Source organism: Callospermophilus lateralis, chromosome 6 (genome assembly GCF_048772815.1).
Source record: "Callospermophilus lateralis isolate mCalLat2 chromosome 6, mCalLat2.hap1, whole genome shotgun sequence".
Classification (NCBI taxonomy): Eukaryota; Metazoa; Chordata; class Mammalia; order Rodentia; family Sciuridae; genus Callospermophilus; species Callospermophilus lateralis.
In genome coordinates this window covers 59,388,354-59,409,003 of record NC_135310.1, presented here as the reverse complement: position 1 = coordinate 59,409,003, position 20,650 = coordinate 59,388,354, and the positions used below count along the sequence as shown (strand labels likewise).

Sequence of the window (20,650 nt, the reverse complement as noted above, 5' to 3'; positions counted from 1 at the left end):
CTCGGGGGAACTGGGAATCCTGAAGGCAGCCAACCTTCTCAGCCCTGCCCAACTTCCACCCAATAGGAAGGAGTCCTCCTTGACTCTGGTAGGACGTCCCCACACTCCACAGTGCTGAGGAAGCCCACACTCTTCCCTTGACCATGGTGACAACCTCAGGTGGGCTATCTTTTCAGATCTGCATGTTTCACCTCTCCAGTCTGTCAGTTTCCCAGGGGCACCACCAGTATCTGGCAGGTCTCTGAATTCCAACAGTCCCTGACATTGTAGCTGTTACAAACACTGTATTTACTGATCCACTGCAAATTTGATAAACCTGTCTGAAAGTCAAAAAGTCAATTCTTTAAAATTTTTTTTAAGTTTGTTCTTTTTATATATACATGAGAGGAGAGTGTACTTTGATATATTATACGTACATGGAGTATTCTAATTAGGATCCCGTCCTCGTGGTTGTACATAATGGAATTTCATTGATGGTGTATAACATTAATGAAATTATAAACATAGGAAAGTTATGAAACTCAATTCTTACATGTACCTCTAAAGGTAAGAGAAATAGTTTTTTTTAGAACTGTTTTTCAAAATTTTACTTCTGATACAGATCAATTTCTACCCATACATATAATTAGGAATGTATAAAGGATATATAGACAGAAGTTTTACTCCATGTCTATCAGAAAAATATGACACCAGGTCCTTCACCTTTCCAGTTAAAATGTGTAGTGTCTTAAGGAAATACAGACCCCACAAGGAACTGGCCCCCATGGCTTATTTAGTCACATTTCTAGAACCTTTCCATTCTTCTCCCCTTAGGTTATTTATTTTTACTAGCTACACCTCCAGGAAGGCAGTACTATTAAAAAATGTGCATGGTCATTACCCTCATTAATTAATGTCCGCCAATGATGTAGGCTAATCTGTACTGCAGCATTTGCTCAAAATGATAAAATACCTCACAGAAGGGAAAAAGAAATGCCATTGTCCCAGGGATATTCTTTTTAAATAAAAAATGGAATAAATATAAACCTCAGAGTCAAGTGGAATAAAAAATGACAATATCCTAAAAATAAATGAAAACAAAAATAGACTCTTTTCCCCAAAATCCTGTGGTTTCTACTCCATGCCTGCAGGATGTTTTCTGTCCACTTACAAATCCCTCTCCAGAGCCCCAGTCACCCTCACTGAGAAGTGAGAGTTATGTTCCTGTTTGAGAAGTGGACTCCATGGCACCTGCCAAGGAATCCAGGTGAACTCCAAAGGCAGTTGTATACTTGGGCACAGACAGTTTGTTGGAAAATGGGAAAGAGAACAGTGGGTTTTGGATGGAGCTGAGGAAGCTACATAGCAGAGACAGAGAGAAGAAGGGGGTTTCTCTAGAGTAATTCTGCCCAAATCTAGGGCAGCCAAGAATGTTCTTGAGAGCAGAAGAGGGGACACGTACAGGGTGCTCCCAGGTTGTCCTTGGCAGTAATTGATAGGAGAGGTACATCTATTCTCAATGGGGGCACACAGGCAAGGATTAGAATAAGGCCCTGACCAGGCCAAATTTAAGAGCCGATAGGAAAGATTTGTACACATGGAGAAAAGGGACAACAGTAAAGAATGACACCCTAAAAGGGAACAGATTCGTAAAGTGTAAGTAACCTGATGAGCCATGGTACACCAGACACAGGTTGCAGGCCCTACAAGAAATCTTCCGGGCAATGGCTCACCTTGAAAATGAAACTAGTCAGAAGTAAGCAAAATTGATACAGAAAACTGTTAAGCCTGCTATTTCTTATTTCTGTTGAGAGAAACAGACGGTATTCAGTGTGCCAGACCCTTACTATGCACTATCTCATACTAATCACAAAGGAATCCTGAAAACTAGGTAAATAGCTCTATTTCACTGTTGGAAAAAAAAAACCGTGGCACAAGGTTACATGAAGACTACAGGGCAGATCTCGGGCTTGCCAGGCGGGGCTTCTTGACCAAAGCCCAGTGCTTCTGATATTCAACACTATTTACACACAAAATTATTCTTAAAGGCCAAACATACTAAATATTTTAGGCTTCATCTAAACTGCAACACTGTAATCTGTGTTGCAGTCACTGTGTAAAATGCAGAAGCAGCCACGGAGAGCATGATAGAGGCCACAGCTGCTCTCCAACAAAACAGGCGGCCAGTTTGCCAACTCTCAACATGGAACAGGGGAAGGCACACCACAATCCTGATCCAAATCCAACACTCGACCTGTTTTTGTCAAAGCTTTGCTTATGACCTAGATCTAGTCCATCAACTGGACTATTTCTAGACAACTGAAGGATAATTTGCCAAATGACAATGTTCTGGTTTCATGAAAGGATCTTTGGAAGTGTCCAAGATGCTGAATCCAAGATCTGTTCCAATCTTCCTTCACAAGCAACATTCTGATTCCTAATCTGTGGTCTGCATGGTCTAGCCCCAAAGGATAAACACGGGGAGCACTACTGGTGACCTCTCACTGCTAAGGAACAGAGATGTTCTTTGTCATCAACCATACAGTGACTCAGTTTCTGGGAGACTCAGTACCCTTGGGGCACTGAAAAAAAAACAAAGAAGAGATTCTTCACTTGAAAAGATGTTGAGAGAAGGAGCTTGTGGTAACACGACAACTAACTAGTTAATTTAACCACTTGAATATGTTACTGAGTGCCTACTCTGTGCCAAGCAGAAATCTGTAGGAACTTCAGACTAAAAATACTGACTCGCAGCACCTGAGTGAACACTTTCCACGGAGCAAATCTTTGAAAGATCCGAGTGAGAACATTAACCATTTTCAAGTAAGTAGACAGACACAGACAAACGGTGTTGCTTTGATAGCTACTGCAATAACAGCCCCGAGACAAAGAACTTGGCTTCTTGTCAAGAATAGCAGCCACAAGAGCAGAACCCATAAGCTCTGAGAGGGCAGGGACTATGCCAGGCTCACTGCTGAATTTTCAGCGTCTGGCTCAATGCCCAGAAACAGCAGGGGCTCCAAAGATATTTGTCGTCTATATTACTATGGATTACCTCTGTGGCTTCTGACAAAGTAGAGTGTGAACAGCCCGGCCCCCAAGTCACATCTCCCAACTCTCACAGTAATAAGATCAGAATCTCCATACCTGGATTGTCTGATAATCAGAAGCGTCGATTCCTTTCACAGTCACCTCTCGGAAAACTCTGGGCTCCAGTTCCTCTTTGGTAAGATCACAGTGATAAATGATACCTGAAAGGAGAAGTCCTAGATTAGTCCACAAGACTCACCAACAGAGGCAAGGGCAATGAGGACCACAAAGCACAACTGTGTGCCAGGCAAGGCAAGACAGGAGAAGACTCAGGGTCCCAGTCAATCACTACTGAAACAGAAGGGTCACTGTCCCAGAAAGGGCTGACAACAGAGACTGGCACAAGGGGTGCCCTGTGAGAGTTCACCCTCCTCCTTACCCTTGAATGCCACTCCTCCTTCTATAACACTACCCTGAACACACACCACAGAAGATTCTAATGCACTTTGCAAAACAAGAAAGGGTAAAACACCCAACTGTGGAAACTTAACATATTTTCTTCAAGCAGGTCACTTAAAAGTGCAAGACAAAAAAAACCCAGAAACTTCACCTGGGGCCTTCTGCCCAAAAGGCAATTGACAGAAAACTCCAATGACTTGCCCAAGGTTAACAGCCAGTCAGGCGTCTCTCGAAGCGTACCCTGAGGCTCCTGCTACTTGCCACTTACTTATCCTGGGACACACATACGGATAGCAGAGGGGACCAAAGGTGATCATAGTCACTTTGGAACTGCTTTTTCAATTTTGATGATCTCAGTAGCAACACAAAGTGATTTATATACACCAAAAATTTCAGCTTATTTAACCACTAATTAAAATTGCATTTCCTGAATTTAATGCTACTCTCTAACATTTAAGAACGAAATCAAAGAAACAATAAGTAAGACGAGTCATTAATGTCTGCAAACAATGGCTCTGCTGTGGTTTAGGAAACAGAATTAGAGTGGCTGGTGTGAAAACAGTACTTTCCCACATAATGCTTTAAACATATGCTATCAAGCATATGAAAAATTGATTTTGTGATCCCAGTACTTGCTGGAAAACTGAAAACCAAACGGTACTTCCCCGGGGCACATTTAAATTGACTGATCATGCATTAAAATGGCGACATACTCTTTCTTCCAACTCCTCTGTGTATGTACTTCACTAACGGCTAAGAAACAATACTCTGCCCCCCATTGGCAAGGAGTAATATATTTATATTCATTAACAGCATGACAGCTAGTCTATATCAATGTATTTCAATTCTCCTGCTTATAAACTATTTCAAGGTTACTAAAATTAGATGTCTGGTTAACATTGGCAGTAAGAAGACATATAACATGACTAAAGTATTGACTTTCTTAGTTTAAATCATATTTGGATTATGTCATTTGCAGGAAAATGGATGGAGCTTGGGAACATTATGTTAAGTGGAATTAGCCAAACTCACAAAGTCAAGGATATTTTTTCTCTCATATGTGGAAGCTAGAGAGGAAAAAAGGAAAAGAAAGGTGGTGGTAAAGGGAAATTGAGGGAAGATCAGTACAGTAGAGGAAAGAGACTGAGGGCAGGAGAAGGAAAGGGGAAATATTGGGGAATGATATTGGCTAGATTCTATTGTTATACAGTGTGCATATACAAATATGCAACAACAAATCCCACTATTACGTACAATTATAATGTACCAATAAAAATATTTGGATATTCGTTAGAATACAGCTTTATATGTAATGTACCTCCAAGCACACTCCGTGCCGCATGCCAATTAACTACATACACTGAACACTGTTCTTGACTGTATAAATGTAATCTGGAGAGCAAAACGCTCTCTTCAGACACACTTTAATTTTCAAGAGCTTTTTGATCAGTACCTAGGACCCATCGCAAACACAAAAAGCACCTAAATCCTTGAAAGAAAGTCTCCAAACAAAAGGAAGAGTGCAGCCCACGCATGTGCCATTTGAGCACCTGATTCAGCTGCGACTTTCCACAAACTGTAGTTCAGAAAATGAACTTAGGAGCCAGAATTGTCAGCTCACTGACCTCACCCAAGTCACCCAAGTACTAGAATGCAAATCCTTAATGAAGGATAAGGAATAGGAGATGGCACTCTTCATGCTTGTTTATCTAGAAAGGTTAAGATGTCAACTCCAACAGCTGCAGGAAGTAAACAAATAACAGGGGCTGGTCATTATTCAAAGAAAGGGTGCCAAATACTGTTTCTATTCCGTGCAAGGGTACATAATGGGTCCTGGAGGGAGACTGGGTTAAACCTGAAGGAACCAGTCCTTAATACATTTTACTAAAGCTTTATATGTATCAATCCACCTGGGTTAGCCCAGGCTAGCCCACTGCACATTCACACCATAACTGAAGCATCGTGACCTGCTGATGCTGGTGTCCTATCTGATTTGGCTCTATGGGGGAAAGAACAAGGAAGATGGAGTTTGAAGGAAACATTGTAGAATCATGAAGAACAGAACCAGTTAGATGCTCTCTGGGCAACAAATGTCAAGGTTTAAGGCTGAAAGAGAAAATTGGATTATGGAATTTCCTTAGGGCCAGAAGTCGTCTCTGGACTTGAGATGATTCCAGATGAAAACAGCACTTCAACAAGGCCATTCTGGCAGTGGGATGGAGGCAGGTAGATCAGCCAGCAAGTCCCTAGTATAATCTGAAATAATGGAAGGAGGGAGGCACTCTAGGGGAAGTGCACAAGAACCAGGGGGGTCTTGAAAGCTGCTATGTGGAGGGAAGGCAAGGGAGGTCTGTAGACACCAGTTTATCTGATTATAGTTTGGGTTTAATGCTATTAAAAGAGAATCAAGTCCCCTAAAAAGTTCCTGTCTTTCCCAAACAGCCTGTGAAGGCTTTTTAGATTTCATCCCTGCCTCCCAGAGCCATGCCTGTGGCACTCCTGTCCTGGATTATTAAAAGAGGCACATCTCTCTGGAGCTAACCTTGGGTAACCCCCAAGGTTCCCCAAGCACAGAATTAATCAGTTCAACTGCTAAGAGGTTTGAGCTACAGAGAATCAGTGCATCATGCTACAAATTGCCCTGGCTGCCTGTTTTCTCCCAAGTGTGACTTAAGGTGCAAAAGTCACAAATGGCCTTGGCTCAGGATGCATCTTCTCCATGTACCTCCATGGGAAACAAGATTAGCTAGCATGCACCTGCCAGATGTACCTCATATTCACAGCGGGAAACTGGGGCTATACTTATTTGTGACCCCGAGGCTTTACTTATAATTCATGTCTCTGCTGTTGACTGTAGTGAACGGCTAATCTTCAGAGGCCAGCTTCTGGCAGCTTTTGAGTAAATGTGTGTGCATGACGTGTATATACACACACGGACAATTCTTGCTTTTCTGAGATAGATTTGAATTATCTGACTTTTTTTCCTTTTCACCTCAGAAGGTCTGAGTCTGAAAGCCCTGTTCTCTGGTTTTCGATAACAAGTTGCATTTAAGAAGAAAAAGAGAGAAAGATGGAGGCAAAATGACGAAGAGGCAAAGGAGACAAAACAAGCATTACAATAACAAATTAAGGTTTGTTCAGAAGCTGCCTGGTGCTACAGAACCAGGAACACACTTCTCCTTCCAGGCTTCACAGCCATAGTCATGGGTAATATTACTTTGCTTGCACAGAACCCATCATTTTATACTAGGACAATGAGCCCTTTCTTCCCCTAGGTTATGACGAGCTTGTCCCTGAAATAAATGGCCACATGGGGTCACTGAAGGAGTTTTATAGGCCTCTGGGGATGCTGGCTTTCATTAACAGCAGGTGAGTCACCCCTTCTTCCCTGGCCTGTGCTCTTCTTTGCTCTTTATTCGTTTAAACCGTTCAAGATATGAGATTTTTCCAAAATTGGTTCCCAAAGTAAAATTTTGGGAACCAATATGAGTTTGAGGAGATAAATGTGGCCCCTGCAGCAGTGGGGTGAGTGTGGTCATCTGGAGAAAATGGATTCTTCCATCTGCTCACTGGCTGCTGCTGCCCTCCAGGCTCCAGGGAGAAAAGGGAAGAGAGGGTGGGGGACACAGCCAGACAGGGAGTTCCTCCAGGCCTTGGGCATGGTTTCTACATTCCTGGGACTCTTTTCCCAGCCCCGACCCCACCCCATCTTCTGAAAGGTGTTTGGGAAAGCAAAGCCTGCCAGGTCTACTCTCAGACCTACTTACAGAACATCATTCTCTTGGTTTTAATAACCCTGACAGCAACCTGTCACCACAATAAGATTTCTTATCCATTACCAGCTCTGTGACTCAGAGGCTCAAAGGAAAAGTGGATGAGGCATTACTGTGATCTGGCCAAATCCCAGAGGAGGACGGAGCTACTTGCACCTGCCGAACTCTCTCCTGCAACTGCCTAATTCTCTAATAAACCAACGACTGCAACAAAATCGGGTGGGACAAAAAGTGCCGAAGGAGTTCGACAAATGAATAAGGAAAGTGCAGACATTTTTCAGCCAGACTGCTTTTAAGACAGGCTCTGCCTGGTCAGTTGCAAATTGCCAACTAAGCCGGACTCCTGGGGACAAATCACAGAATGTGTACAGCTGTGACTATATACGAATAGTACAGTGAGTAGAGGAAAAAAAACAAAACAAAGCAGAATAAACATGGCCAACTTTTTAAAAACTTGAAAAAGAAAATTCTTTTAGCCAGGTGTGGTGGTGCAGACCTGTAATTCCTGCTATTCAGGAGGCTGAGGTAGAGGATCATGAGTTGGAGGCCAGCCTAGGCAACTCAGTGAGACCTTGTCTCAAAATAAAGAAATCGTACAAGTATACTTCCTTTCCCACTAGAACCAAAATAACACACTTTTTTTTTCCATAAGGTTAAGACTAGAAGCATATTTTAAATCAGTTTACCAACTGCCAGATTTATTAATGTCGGGGGGGCTACAGGTATTATGTTTTATTTTTGTTACCTGCACTCTGTGTCCTTGTGGACTGTATAGACTGAACTGAGGGTGATATGTGTTGGCACCAATTTTTAATCAACTTAGAATAGTTGTTCCCGTCCCCAGAAGAACAGACTCAGAATACAAGGTCTATGAGGGTGTAGTTTTAGGTGTTCACATTTTCCTTTGTTCTGAGCATCTATTTTTACTCTTTTAGTCCCATTAAGTAATCTGGGCTACAAAACAGCTGGTGAGATTTGCAATAACAGCATTGTATTTCCATTTACCAAAAGAAATCCCTTGTCTGATTTTTTTTCAAGTGACTAGCAGTGAAGAGACCCTCACCTGGAGATAAGAAGGAAGTGAACTGGTAGAAGATCTCAGTGTCCTTTTTCTGTCCGCTGTACCCCACGATGCTGCCGACCTCGAGCGGGAAGGTCTTGAGGAGAGCACCGGTGGTCAGGTCGTGCAGCTGCAGAATGTTCTTCACGTCGTGGAGGTAGCACAGGACCAGGAAGTTGGACCTGACACAAGCTACCCATTCTGAAAAGACACAGAGGGAGGAGAAAAATCCAATGACTTGAAAATAAGTGAAAGATTTATTAACTAATTGAACAGCACAGTTCTAGAGCTCTCCATGGTGCTACTAAAGCAAAGAGACATGCAAGAGTCATTTTATAATTGATTTTAATCATTCATCTAGTTTCAGCCAATTTCTCTAATAAGTGATTATAACGGATATGTTCAGAGGAAACAAAACATCAGGGCCTGCGATGACAAACAACCCTGCTGCTATGGTTTGCATAAATGTCCCCCAAAGCTCACAGTTGGAAGGTTTGGTCCCCAGTCTATAGTGCTGTTAGGAGGTGGTGGAATTCGAGGTGGGGCCTAATGATAGGGACTCAGGTCCTTGGGGTGTGCCCTTGAAGGGGATACTGCACTGCCTCTAGTTCTCTTTTTGCTTCCCGACTACCATGATGTGAGCAACCTTCTCTCCATGAGCTCACACTATGATGTGCTATTTCATCACAGGCCAGAAGCAATAGGGTCAAGTGGCCACGGACTGAAACCTATAAACTACTAGCCAAAACAAACGTTTCATCCTTATAAGCTGATTCTTTCAGGTATTATGTCATAGCAATGGAAAGCTGACTAGCATATACCTGCCTACATATTTTGTATCCAACATCAAGCTGTGGGGTGAGGTAGAAAGAACAAAAATCAAATTTTTTTGAAAGGGTTGATGATTTGACAAGAATGTATGAAGTCCTTGGTTTATATCAGATACCCAGACATCTGCAAGGTCCCAGAGCGATAAGTAGGAGGATGAGGTCATTTCTATCCTTGAGATAGTCCTAAAAATACAAGTAGTAAAATGTAGACCCAAAGTAAGTGGTTTATTGAGGGCCCAAAATAAGTAAATCCTTAAGCAGGGTTGAAGTCTATCTTAAGTACAGGTGTGCAGACATGGGGGTAGGGTGTCAGAGGGGTTAACAGGGAAAGGATACCTTTCTAGGGGACAAGGTGATGGAAATGCATGAGACTCAAGGAAAGAAGGGCAGAGTGGAGAGAGGGGAAAGAATAATGAATGAATGAATGAGCAGCTGGGAGGCTAGAAGGGAGGGAGACTAGTAAGCTGTTCAGTTCCGTGGTGGGTGGTGATGCTGGTGGAGGTATGATGGGGCATGTGGATGGCAGGTAGAGGGGAGTTCAGTCAGCTGTTACTGAGGAACCACTGAACAGAACGGCAAAATTAAGTAAAGACAAATTCATAAAGGGTGTGTCTTTTTATTTTATTTATTATTTATTTTTTGTGACTTGATCTCCCTATGTTGCCTGGGCTGGTCTTTTTTTTTTTAAACAGTACTGGAGATTGAATCCAGGGGTATTCTACCACTGAGTTATATCCCCAGCCCTTTTTATGTTCAGACAAGGCCTCACTTAAGATGCTGAGGCTAGCTTCAAACTTGTGATCCTCCTGCCTCTGCCTCTTGAGTTGCTGAGATTATAGTTGTGTACCATGATGCCCCTCTCCAAGGATGTAAGTATCTGACAGTTGAATGCAGAATGGACGTCTACAGAAGGATGGAGAGTAGTGTGAACACTATTACAACAAGCCAGTCAGAACTCTGGGGATAAAGCCTTCACAGGGAAGTACAGAACTGAAAGGCACTAACTTCCCAAGAAGAATCACTAGGCCTTGCCACTGCAGGGATGGGACAGTGGGGTACAGAAATGACTTCTCCTCAACTCCCAGGATGGCAATGGGCACTGACAGTGCTCAGTGGACAGTGCTCCTGGGACGGGAGAGGTCAGCCAGGGGATGAGAAAAGGGGAAAATAGAACTGCAGGCACAGAGGTCAGCCTGGGGTCGGGCAGGCCATCCAGAGGGAGGGATGCTGTCACCTGGAAGTAGGCTAGGGCTGCGGGGAGCAGTTCAAACATGTTGAAAAGCTTTTCTCGGGTTTCATGGTGGGCTTCTTGACACTGTTTGCTTTCACAACCCAAGAAACCAGTAATTCACACTTACAATGTTATCATTTATCCACATGAACATTACCCAGAGGGAACTCTCAGCTCACCAGGGCTCCTAATCTGGGGCTGCTTGAAGAACCAAGGCAAACTTTTCCTCAAGTGAGGATATAAAGCAGTCTCACAATCCAAGGCGATTTGCTCATTCTCTAACAGGGCTTTCTTTTTAAGAGCACCTGAATCAAGCAATACATTTCACAAGTCTTATTGTTTTTTTTTTTTTTTTTTGGACTTTTATTGAGAATCGAACCCAGTGCCTCCCACATGCTAGGCAAGCGCTCTACCGCTAAGCCACAACCCCAGCCCCAAAAGGCTTAATGTTTTAAAGAGAGAAAAGTATGGGAAAAAACTGAAGTAAATTACAGCTGTCAAAGAAGAGTCAATCTGTGTTAACTATGAGTACATCAGAATTACAAAGCAGACAGTGAGTAAGGAAAGGACAAGGAGATTTGTAGACTGTCATTAATAAAAACTCTGACTTTATAGCTGTACTTTATGACTCATCTCTAGTTTTTATTCTCGGTAGGGCATTCTGTGCTAATGATATATAGCAAATTCAACTGTGCTTCTCTTTGAGTTGATGAGTTCTAGTGAATATTGAAGATTTCCCCTTTCCGGTCTAAAGAACTTATAACCTTTCAGAGGAAGGTTAAAAAAAAAAAAAATCACCCCTCCCAACTCCAACAATTAATTTGCATTTCACTAGATCTACCAATGAGAGAGGATGCCACCTTAAGGCAGTTAAAAATCCCCTTTTAAGCTTTAGGTGGCAGAAATTCAGATGCCTTAGGAAATATTTACAACATCCAAGATGGCTTGCGCTATAGGAATCATTATTCCAACCTGATTTACACCTACAAAACACCAGGGTACTTACACAGAGACTTATATCACCCTAGTCTATCTGACCCCACCAACGCATGCGTCAATGCACCTGGAGCCGAGTGCAGTCTGACTCTCAGCGAGCTCTGGCTATGGGCTGGCTGTGGCTACCCTTATGGGAATATTCCTGCCTCAGTGTGGAAAAAGCCATAGGCCTCTCAGAGTGAGTGACTTGTTCCAGGACTCATGGGACCCTAATCCAAATACAAAAATGGGTCAGAGTGTAACGAAGGTTTTCAGAAGATAGATGAAATGATTTGCTAAGAGCGAGCGCTTGCCACGCGTCTCCCTTCCCACTGGGTAAAGAGTGGCAGGGTTACTCCCTTCTACTGACCTCAGCCTGAGAGAGAGAAAGTACTGGCGCCTCACTGAAACCAGCGAAATGATGGGGACATGAACCGGAAATCTAGAAGGCAGAAGAGCTGGCTAACAATAGAAGAAGAGCCTGGGATGATCTGCAGCCTTGAGGTTGCACATGGGGACTTTGTAGAAACAAGAAGGCAATGTTGTTTTGGGTCCTCTCTAATAAAACTGGCTGCAGGGGTGTGAGATCTCAGTGCAAGAGGGTGGCAGGGTATGGTCAGATACCCAGGGCTGAGGAGAAGCTCAGGCAAACTAATGCTTCCTCCAGAACCAAGAGAATTGTGGAAACAAGGGCCCAGCAGTAAGTGCCCACAGGAAAGGTGACCCTGAGAGTGAGCTGTAATCACCTGCAGTTCACTCCAAGCAATGGCAGAACTCAATACCTGCCAGGCACAGAGAACACATCACCGTCAGCCAGTAAGAAAGAGTCCCTTTTGAGTCCAGGACACGAACCTAGACCTGCCTGACTCCAACACTCTACTTTTGTTCACGAAAGCCAAACGGCAGGACTACTTGTTCTGACACAGAGCGTTATGCAGGCTGGGTATGTGTCTTCCCAATTACAGAACATACACCTTTGCATTTCAGAATGGTCCTCGTATTCTCATTCGGTCCATCAGTAGAAGTTCACATGCAACAAATAAGCTGTGCTGGCCTAAGAATACTTAACTCCTCTTTGTATTTTTTTTTTTTTAAAGCTCCCAAGTTAGTCAATCTTTTAACCAAATTAAGCTTTCATGCAATAAATAATTTATAGAACAGCATATCATTTTGGAAAAATCAGAGAAAATGAATAAAAGGGGATTGAAAGGCACTGTGGGACACAACTAATATAGAAGGAGGGTTCTCAAGAGGTTAATGTGGTTCAGTGCACAAAACAGTAACTACAATGGTTTTCAATTAAATCTGACAATAGTCTATTTTCTAATAAGAGGGCTGTAAACCCATCTGCAGATCAACAGCAGGTATAATGCAAACAGCAGAAGATTATTCAAAAGCTTAAAGCCCAGGGTTGTGAACCTAAACAGTTCAAGAAATTAAATGTTGGTGATTATCATCAGACAATAAGAAAACTGCTATTTAAAAAAAGTAACACTTTTAATAGTCTGAATTCATACCTTTATGATTTTTACTCTGCATTTCCACATGATCTCATAGTAAGCTGCCAAGGTGTCACACAGCAAGGACTTGGATGTACTAGTCAGATAATTTATTCCTGATTACAGGTCAAAGGTTCTTTACCTTGTAACCAGTCACCAGAGAATGAGATGCACCAACCTGTTAGCGTTCTCACCAAAAACAAAGCTCGAATTTCAAGTGACTTGTGATCTTACCCAAGACATCTTTCTCGTGCTCGGGAACAAGCACTTTCCACTTAGACTCGTCAGGATCCATGAAGTCAATGTTGATCAGGCGATAGTTGGGAGAATGGCGATTCGTCTTGAATGTGAACACTGTCCCCTCGTTAGTGACATAGTCATATTCTCCTTCAAAGTTGTCGATTAGTTTCACCCACTTGAGGATTCCTGGTGAAGAACAAAACACTCCCATCACCATCCCAATGTCAAACAATGATGTAGGTTTGTATATGGAGGGGGGATGTTTTCTATCTTCAGAACACGAGGCAGAGATGATATCTGGAAGTTCTAAGGCACGAGAAAGAGGAAAGGGGCCCCTGAATAGGCTAGTGGTGAGGGGAGAGAAAGAACCTCCCCTACCCCAATCCACTGGGAAGACATGATTTCAAAATGTATCTGACATAAATGATCACAGAATATCTCAAAAGTTTTATAAACAAGAAAGTTCTTTGACTTTAAACTACTGAAAAGCCAAGAGAGATTTGAGGTACCTCTAATCACCTTTCAATTTCACAGTGAAATTGCTACTTTAACTTGGATAGTTCAATTATATTCCTTGTGTGTTTCTTGAGTACTTTACATTCATGATCTCATTCACGTCCACAGCATATCTTTATATAATATGTTGTTTAATAAAATTTGTTAGGGAAAATACAATTTTACCATAGAGAGTTTTGTGTCACACATGTTACAGTTAAAACCCCAGCTTTTGGGCTGGGACTTTAGCTCACTAGTAGAGCACTTAGCTAGGACTCACAAGGGCCTACGTTCAAATCCCCAGAATCACTAAACAACCCAGTCCTCTCAATATTTAGCTGTGTGTCTTTGAGCCATCTTTTTATCCCCTACTAAGACTCATTTCTTTTCAACTGTCAACTAGAAATACTAATGGAATGTGAAAATTATAAACCATGACTACTAGTACCTACCCCATAGTAAAATGCAAATTATTTCTAAGTAAGTGATTGGAACTGAGACTAAGAAAGACCAGTAGTTTAAAAAAAATAAAAATAAAAATAAAACACCCCCCCCAAATAAAACACTATAGCTTTTCTATATCCTAGCAATAAGCAATTAGAAAATGGGGGTGAGTGTACCGCATTTACAACAGAAGCAAATATAAAACACCTAGGAATGCATTTAACATGAAATGTTAAGTCTATATAAAAAAAAAACTCTAAAATTTTTCTAAGAAAACTTAAAAATTAAAAAAAAAAAGAACCCTTATAACTAGAAATGTATACCATATTCCTAAATGGAAAGACCCAACATTTCAAAGGTGCAGATAGTTTCAGAGGAAATGTATAAATTTAAATTCTAATCAAAATCCAGATGAGATTTATAGGGAATCTGACAACATCATTCTAAATTTCTTCTGGAAGAACATACAGAAGGAAAATTATTACATTTTTGTTCATAAAAGGAGGAAACTCTTACACCCTGATATTCCAACCAAGTCCTTCACATCCAGTAGGAAACCATCCTCCTGACTTTGAGAATTTCTCACTTTTCTTTGTACCTTTTCTGCCTTCATTTGCATCCATAAACACCATAGCTGAGCTTTGTCTCATTTTTGAACTTTATATAGAATGAAATCATAATTCATATTCTTTAGCATCTGACTTCTTTCACTTGACATTATGTTTATGAGATTATTCATCTTTTGGTTATTGCTATTAACTTTTGGCTAAATCTTACTGGGCTTAAAAAGCACTTGGTATTAATTCAGTCTTTTTAAATTTATTGAGAAAAGCTCTGTGACCCAATTTTTTTAAAAATTGCTTTTTATGTGCTCTGTGTACAACTGCAAAGAAGATTTGTTCTGTGATAACTGGGTATGATTTGCTAAATATGCCTCTTGGGTCATTTGTTAATTATAGTGTTAAATTTTCCAAGTATTTACTGATTTCTTTTTGGCCATTTGTTCCATCACAGCTTATTTTTAAAAATGCCCCTCTTCAATGATCAAGAATATAAACAACAATAAATACAGGTAAGGTTGTGGTGAGAAAGTAAACTTGTACATTTTTAGTGGGACTGTAGACTAGTACAATCACTCTGGAAAGCAGTTTGGATTCCTCAGAACACTAGGGATGGAACCACCATATGAACCAGTTATCCCACTCCTTGGTATTTTTCCAAAAGATTTAAAATTGGTATACTCCAGCAATACAGCCACCTCAATGATTATAGCAGGATAATTCACAATAGCTGAATTATGGAATCAACCGAGACGCCCATTAATAGATGAATGGATTAAGAAATTGTGATATTGTATGTGTGTGTGTGTATACATACAATGGAGTTCTACTCATTCATAAAAAAAAAATGAAATTACGGCATTTGCTGGTAAATGGATGGAAATGGAAAACATCCTGCTAAGTCAAATTAGCCAAACTTAGAAACTCAAAGATTGAAATGTTTTCTGTCATATGCAGAAGCTAGAGCAAAATAAAGGAAAGGGGGAGGGAAGGATAGGATATATACTGAAACAATCAAATATAAATTAATAGATGAACAAAAGGAAGTCAAATAGAGTACAGGAAGGAGAATGGAAAAGGGGAGGGAGAATGGAGGGGAAAGTGGGAAATCATGAACTGAAATCTGTTTCCTTGCAGGTATGAGTTTGTCAGGATGAACCCAAATGTATAACTATAAATTTCTAACAAAAAAAAAAAAAGAAAAAAGAAAGAAAATGCCCTTCTGCAACTGTGGGTTTGTCTTCTTATAACTGTATGTTTATTCATCTCTGCTCCCTACATTTTGAAATTATGCTGCTAGATATACACAGAAATATTATACTTAAATAAAAGTGAATTGAACCTTTTATGATTATCAAGTTCTATCTCTACTTAGATATGTCTGCTTTGATATTAAGATAACTACATCACTCTCATTACTACCTGAGACCAATTATTATTCACTTTCTCTTTTGCTTTGTTAAGTGCTCAAACACTTTTTTGGGGGGTGGGGAGCTTTTCTAGTTGTCCTCTGCAGACTGGTTGGTACCAATTTTTAGTTTATCATGTCTGAAAAGAGTTTATTCTTATTCATGACTAATAACACATGTTTTTCCATCCTTAGTGGGCTACATTCTAGGTACTTTTTAATATTCACATGCTATTTCACTAAATCTCTCTTTAGCTATGTTTAATCTCTTCTGCTCAGTCTTAATGATATCTTGTTTCTTGTTATGATTCCAAGCTTACTTCTTGTTTGTTTATTTTACAGCAGCATTATACTGTTTATTTTTTTAAAAGTATATTTAACATATTTATTTTATACTGAAAATCTGATAATTCCAGTCTGGTGCTCCTGGTAGTTCTATTTCTTGTGGTGAATGTCTTTGTCTGATTTAGGCTTTTAAGTATGAACTGCTGATTTCCCTTGAAACTCTTATCTGTGGGAATTCTTGGAGGCCTGGGCTGAAGTGGCATTCTTCCAGATTAGATCTGTATTTGCCTCGGCTTGTCTCTTGGAATACAGTCAACCCGGGAGCACTTTAAATTTAATTCTTGGCTTGAAGACTTCAGGACCTCACAGGCACTATCAGTTTGACTAACTTGCACACAACTGCTCTCATGGTTTAGGAGGAAAATTCACATTTTGTCTTCCCTCATCTGTCCTTAGGGCCAAGGTGAAGACAGGCAAGTTTCCTTACTATACCCTGCACACTCCTGCCCTGACACTGCAGGTTTATTTATCAACCACCTTTATGCTGAGGGCACCTCTCATTAGAATCTTGACCATGGAGAAACATGGGCCGAATCTCCCATCCAGCTGGCCCCAGCAGAACCACTGGGACAATCCACCTTCCATCCTAAATTCCCTGCTTTCATTCTGGTTTTGTTCTCTATGGTTTCCTTTATTTTGTGCGAAAGTAGCAATGTATTTGGAAACATACTTTATAGACATTTTACATCATTTCAACTACTTCCATTGGGAGGTTATTCAGAATATTGAATCTGCCCAATTACCAGAAACAGTTTTTAAATTAATTTTCAAAAACAGCTAAACTTTGCATGTGAGTTACAATTGTATTTTTTTCAAACTACTAACCTCAAAAGACTACTCAGCAGGTGATCCACTCAAAGGTAAATTTAATCTTAGTTCACACACAACAAGGCTTTAACAATAAACTCCATACCTTAAAAGAACAATAACATAAGTAAAACAGGATCAAGCCATGCAAAATTTTAAGATAATCAGAAAGGTTCATTTGTTTATAATAAGGATGATGAAACATAATTTTATCAACCATGACATTTGTAGACACAAAATCTTAGTTCAGTGAAATGTCAGATTCCTGAAATATTTTCCTGACAATAAAGCATTTCTTGATGTGAAACCCGTATTTCACTTACTAACCATCTAATGGTTTCTGCCTAAAATGGTCTTGCAGCCAGTGGTATTTAGTGTATACTAAATTTCTACCTGATTTTGCCTCTGGTGCATACTTGTGGTATTTAGTACTTGTTGGTATTTAGTATACACTAAATACCACAAGTATGCACCAGAGGCAAAATCAGGTAGAAATTTCATTCAGGACTACTAAATACATAGATGCCCCTGAAGATGTGGCATAGGTATTTAAGTAATCAAGTTCCAATGAACACCAAGACTTCACTCTGGTCATTTTCTGTTACCAAATTCTGAAGCAGTAACTCAAATATAAATTCATACTGTGAGTCAAAAGTTCATTCAGAATAAGCAAGCCATAAAATCTGATATACAGTCCAAAATGTGGGCCCTCACGGGGCAGGAAGTTTTTTAAAAAAGCTCATGAAATCCTTTTGCTCTTTGAAATACTGCCTCTGAGTTTTGATAAAGAAATAATTGATGAGAAAAGGTATTTCAATGGGACAATGAGACTCATTCATTTTTTGCTACACACAAGGGAGAACCATGTTGATTTAAATGGAAAACAGAAAAATTGCTTTGAAAAAAACAGTCATGGCTTAGCTTTGTAACCCTTTCCCTTTTTGCCCATTTTCTCTGAAGTTGTTTTGTCTGTAAGTGTCACTATTCAATCTGAAGCCAAAAGAATTAAATTTCTGAACCTCTCCACATTAAAGTGAAACTTGCTTTTTATAAAAATGCTTCTTGGTGGGGACCGATTTGTTTACTGAGTGATTAGCTTAAAACAAATCCTCTTAGGCTTTTCCTAGAGCAAAGACATATTTTCATTCCTTTCTTTGAAAATCATCAAGGAGATTAACTGCTTTTCATAGAAAATGATGAAGTTCTCTTAATAATAGTACTTTAGTGCTTTTTATACTTTATAACAACTATATAGGCTTGACATATCAGAATAACAACAAACTCAAGGTGTGTGGGGACTGAGGAGCAAGAGGCTACTGTCCTCTGGCCTGAAGGCCCTCCTTTGTCCTGCTCTGACACACAGTAATGATTAGAACCCAGGCTGGGGCCCACACTGGCCTGGATCCGAATCTCTAAATGGCACTGGGAAAGCTAGTTGGGCTCACAGCTTGGTTTCTTGGGGAGAGTAACCCATGCTCCTCAGTTTGCTGAGACTGAATGGATTATCAACACACATAGCTCAGAACCTGGCACACAGGGAATGTTCCATGCAAATAGGTACCATTATTCCAGATAACCACAATATTCTTCAAGTGACAGAAGTAAATGGAATGTGATGGTTCTGAAGAGAAGGATTTACTAAGAGTAAACTTTTAAAACCCAATCTAGAAAAAGTCTTTATAATTTAAAAAATAAGTACTAAGGTCACTGGGCATGGTGTTGCGTGCCTGTCATCCCAGTGGCTCAGGAGACTGAGGCACTAGGCAACTCAGTGAGACCCTGTCTCTAAATTAAGTAAAAAAAAAAAAAAAAAAAAAAAAAGGCATGGGGGAGGGGTGGGGGAGCTGGGGATGTGGCTCAGTGGCCTAGTGCCCCTGAGTTCAATCCCAGTACCTGCCCCACAAAAGCATTAATATTATCATTAGTATTTTTCTCTTTTATATCAAATTTCAGATTTTACTTCTTATTTTCATGCAGTCTTTTGGTGTTCTTTTTTTTTTCCCTGCATCTGCATCCCCACTCAGGAAGCCGTGACATTTTCTACCAGCTCCCTGACTTCTCACGGGGGTCCTCCTCCCCTATTGGCCTGGCTTTTAGCATTCAGATGACATGCTAAGCTTAGAACAGCTCATTTGCTTACAACTTCTTGAAGGTATATCTCCCGTTTCCCACTCTACTCCCAAAGGATGCCCACCCCACGGGACATGAACTAGAGGGTCAATATCATTTCCACTACCTAAAAACAGGAGCTCAGCCCCCCTGCATTAGCCAGTGATGACAAATACTGAATTTTCTTTTATGGCTACATGTTACAATGTAGTGTAGATGAATATGTGCGGGACAGAGTTAATTTTCTTTATTGACATGAAAGGATTAAAATAAAGCCATGGAAAGTACCAATCAATATGAAGTGATCAAACGTGCAGCAAAAAAGGAAAAACCAGAGAGACAGGTGAGTGAAAGTCTGGATGCAGTACAGGGTGTACTTATAGAAACCAGGAAGCAGCAACCCCCCCGCCCCCAATTCCTTCCCAAGTCACTTCATTAATGCTGTGATGGGAGCAGAGACCACTTCAGGCCTGTTAAAGAAGTGTGTCGAGTTAATAGCAAGAAGGACCTCAGATTTATTCAGTTCTCTTCACCTAACAATTGCCTCTTACGGATTCTATTCAAAACCTGGGTCATAATTTCAAATCGATTCAACACAGGGACAAATGGCCAGCTTCTATTTTGCTGCTGATTATCCTATAAAGTAGGAAATAAAGTAACCGAATAAAGTAACTGTAAAAAAGATGAAAGAAACAAAGAGAAAAGGAAAACTACAAGAAAGAAAACAGAGAGGGAGTTTAGAGATGTCCTGCCTCTGAGCCTGGGGCTGCAGATAGAGTCACAGCATCTCTGACAATCCCCAGAATCTGGCACTGACAAGTTCCATGCTACTGTCCAGAGGGCAGGAGCCCTGGAAGGTCAGGGACCATGGCTGCCATCACCTCCAGTGCCCAATAGGAGGGCACCCAAACACGTCTGCTCCCTAACAACATAAAACACAGTTCCAGATCTTAGACTAATCTTGCCTATAGTTGTCTATAATTAAAGACAACAAAAGGAACCAATTTTGAATTTTAAAAGAATTAGTAGTATCTTCCACTTTTCTAATACAAATACTTAGAAACTTATGCCTAATTTGAATTTATTCATATACTTATAAATATATGTATATTTTAAAGTATAAGTTCACTTACATTTTCATGTAAACTTTTAAATGTTCATATATTTGGGAGATAAGAGATAGCTCTGAGGCCTGATATTTAAATGTAAGGTAGAAAATATGTGGAAATTAATTCTAAATTTAGTTTAAGTATATGAAGCAACTTTACATATTCAAAATAGGATTATTTATAGCAACCTCAGGAAACAAAGTATGTATGTTTTTTTCCCAAAATAAATGATTTAATTTAGAAAAGTAGAGAAAAATATAACTAAAAAAAATCAAGACAGATATCATTTTCTTGCAA

General features: G+C 40.4%; 1 protein-coding gene across 1 annotated transcript in view; it reads right to left on the bottom strand.

Moving 5' to 3' along the window:
• The window catches only part of Prep (prolyl endopeptidase), a 109,805-nt gene that overhangs the window by 32,728 nt on the left and 56,427 nt on the right, over window positions 1-20,650 (bottom strand). Inside the window, exons 8-10 of the mRNA XM_076858384.2 lie at window positions 13,071-13,262; window positions 8,305-8,502; window positions 3,127-3,230 (exon numbers count right to left, since the gene is read on the bottom strand). Of these exons, the coding sequence (XP_076714499.1) occupies window positions 3,127-3,230; window positions 8,305-8,502; window positions 13,071-13,262 (494 nt within the window). The remainder of the gene's footprint in view (window positions 1-3,126; window positions 3,231-8,304; window positions 8,503-13,070; window positions 13,263-20,650) is intronic.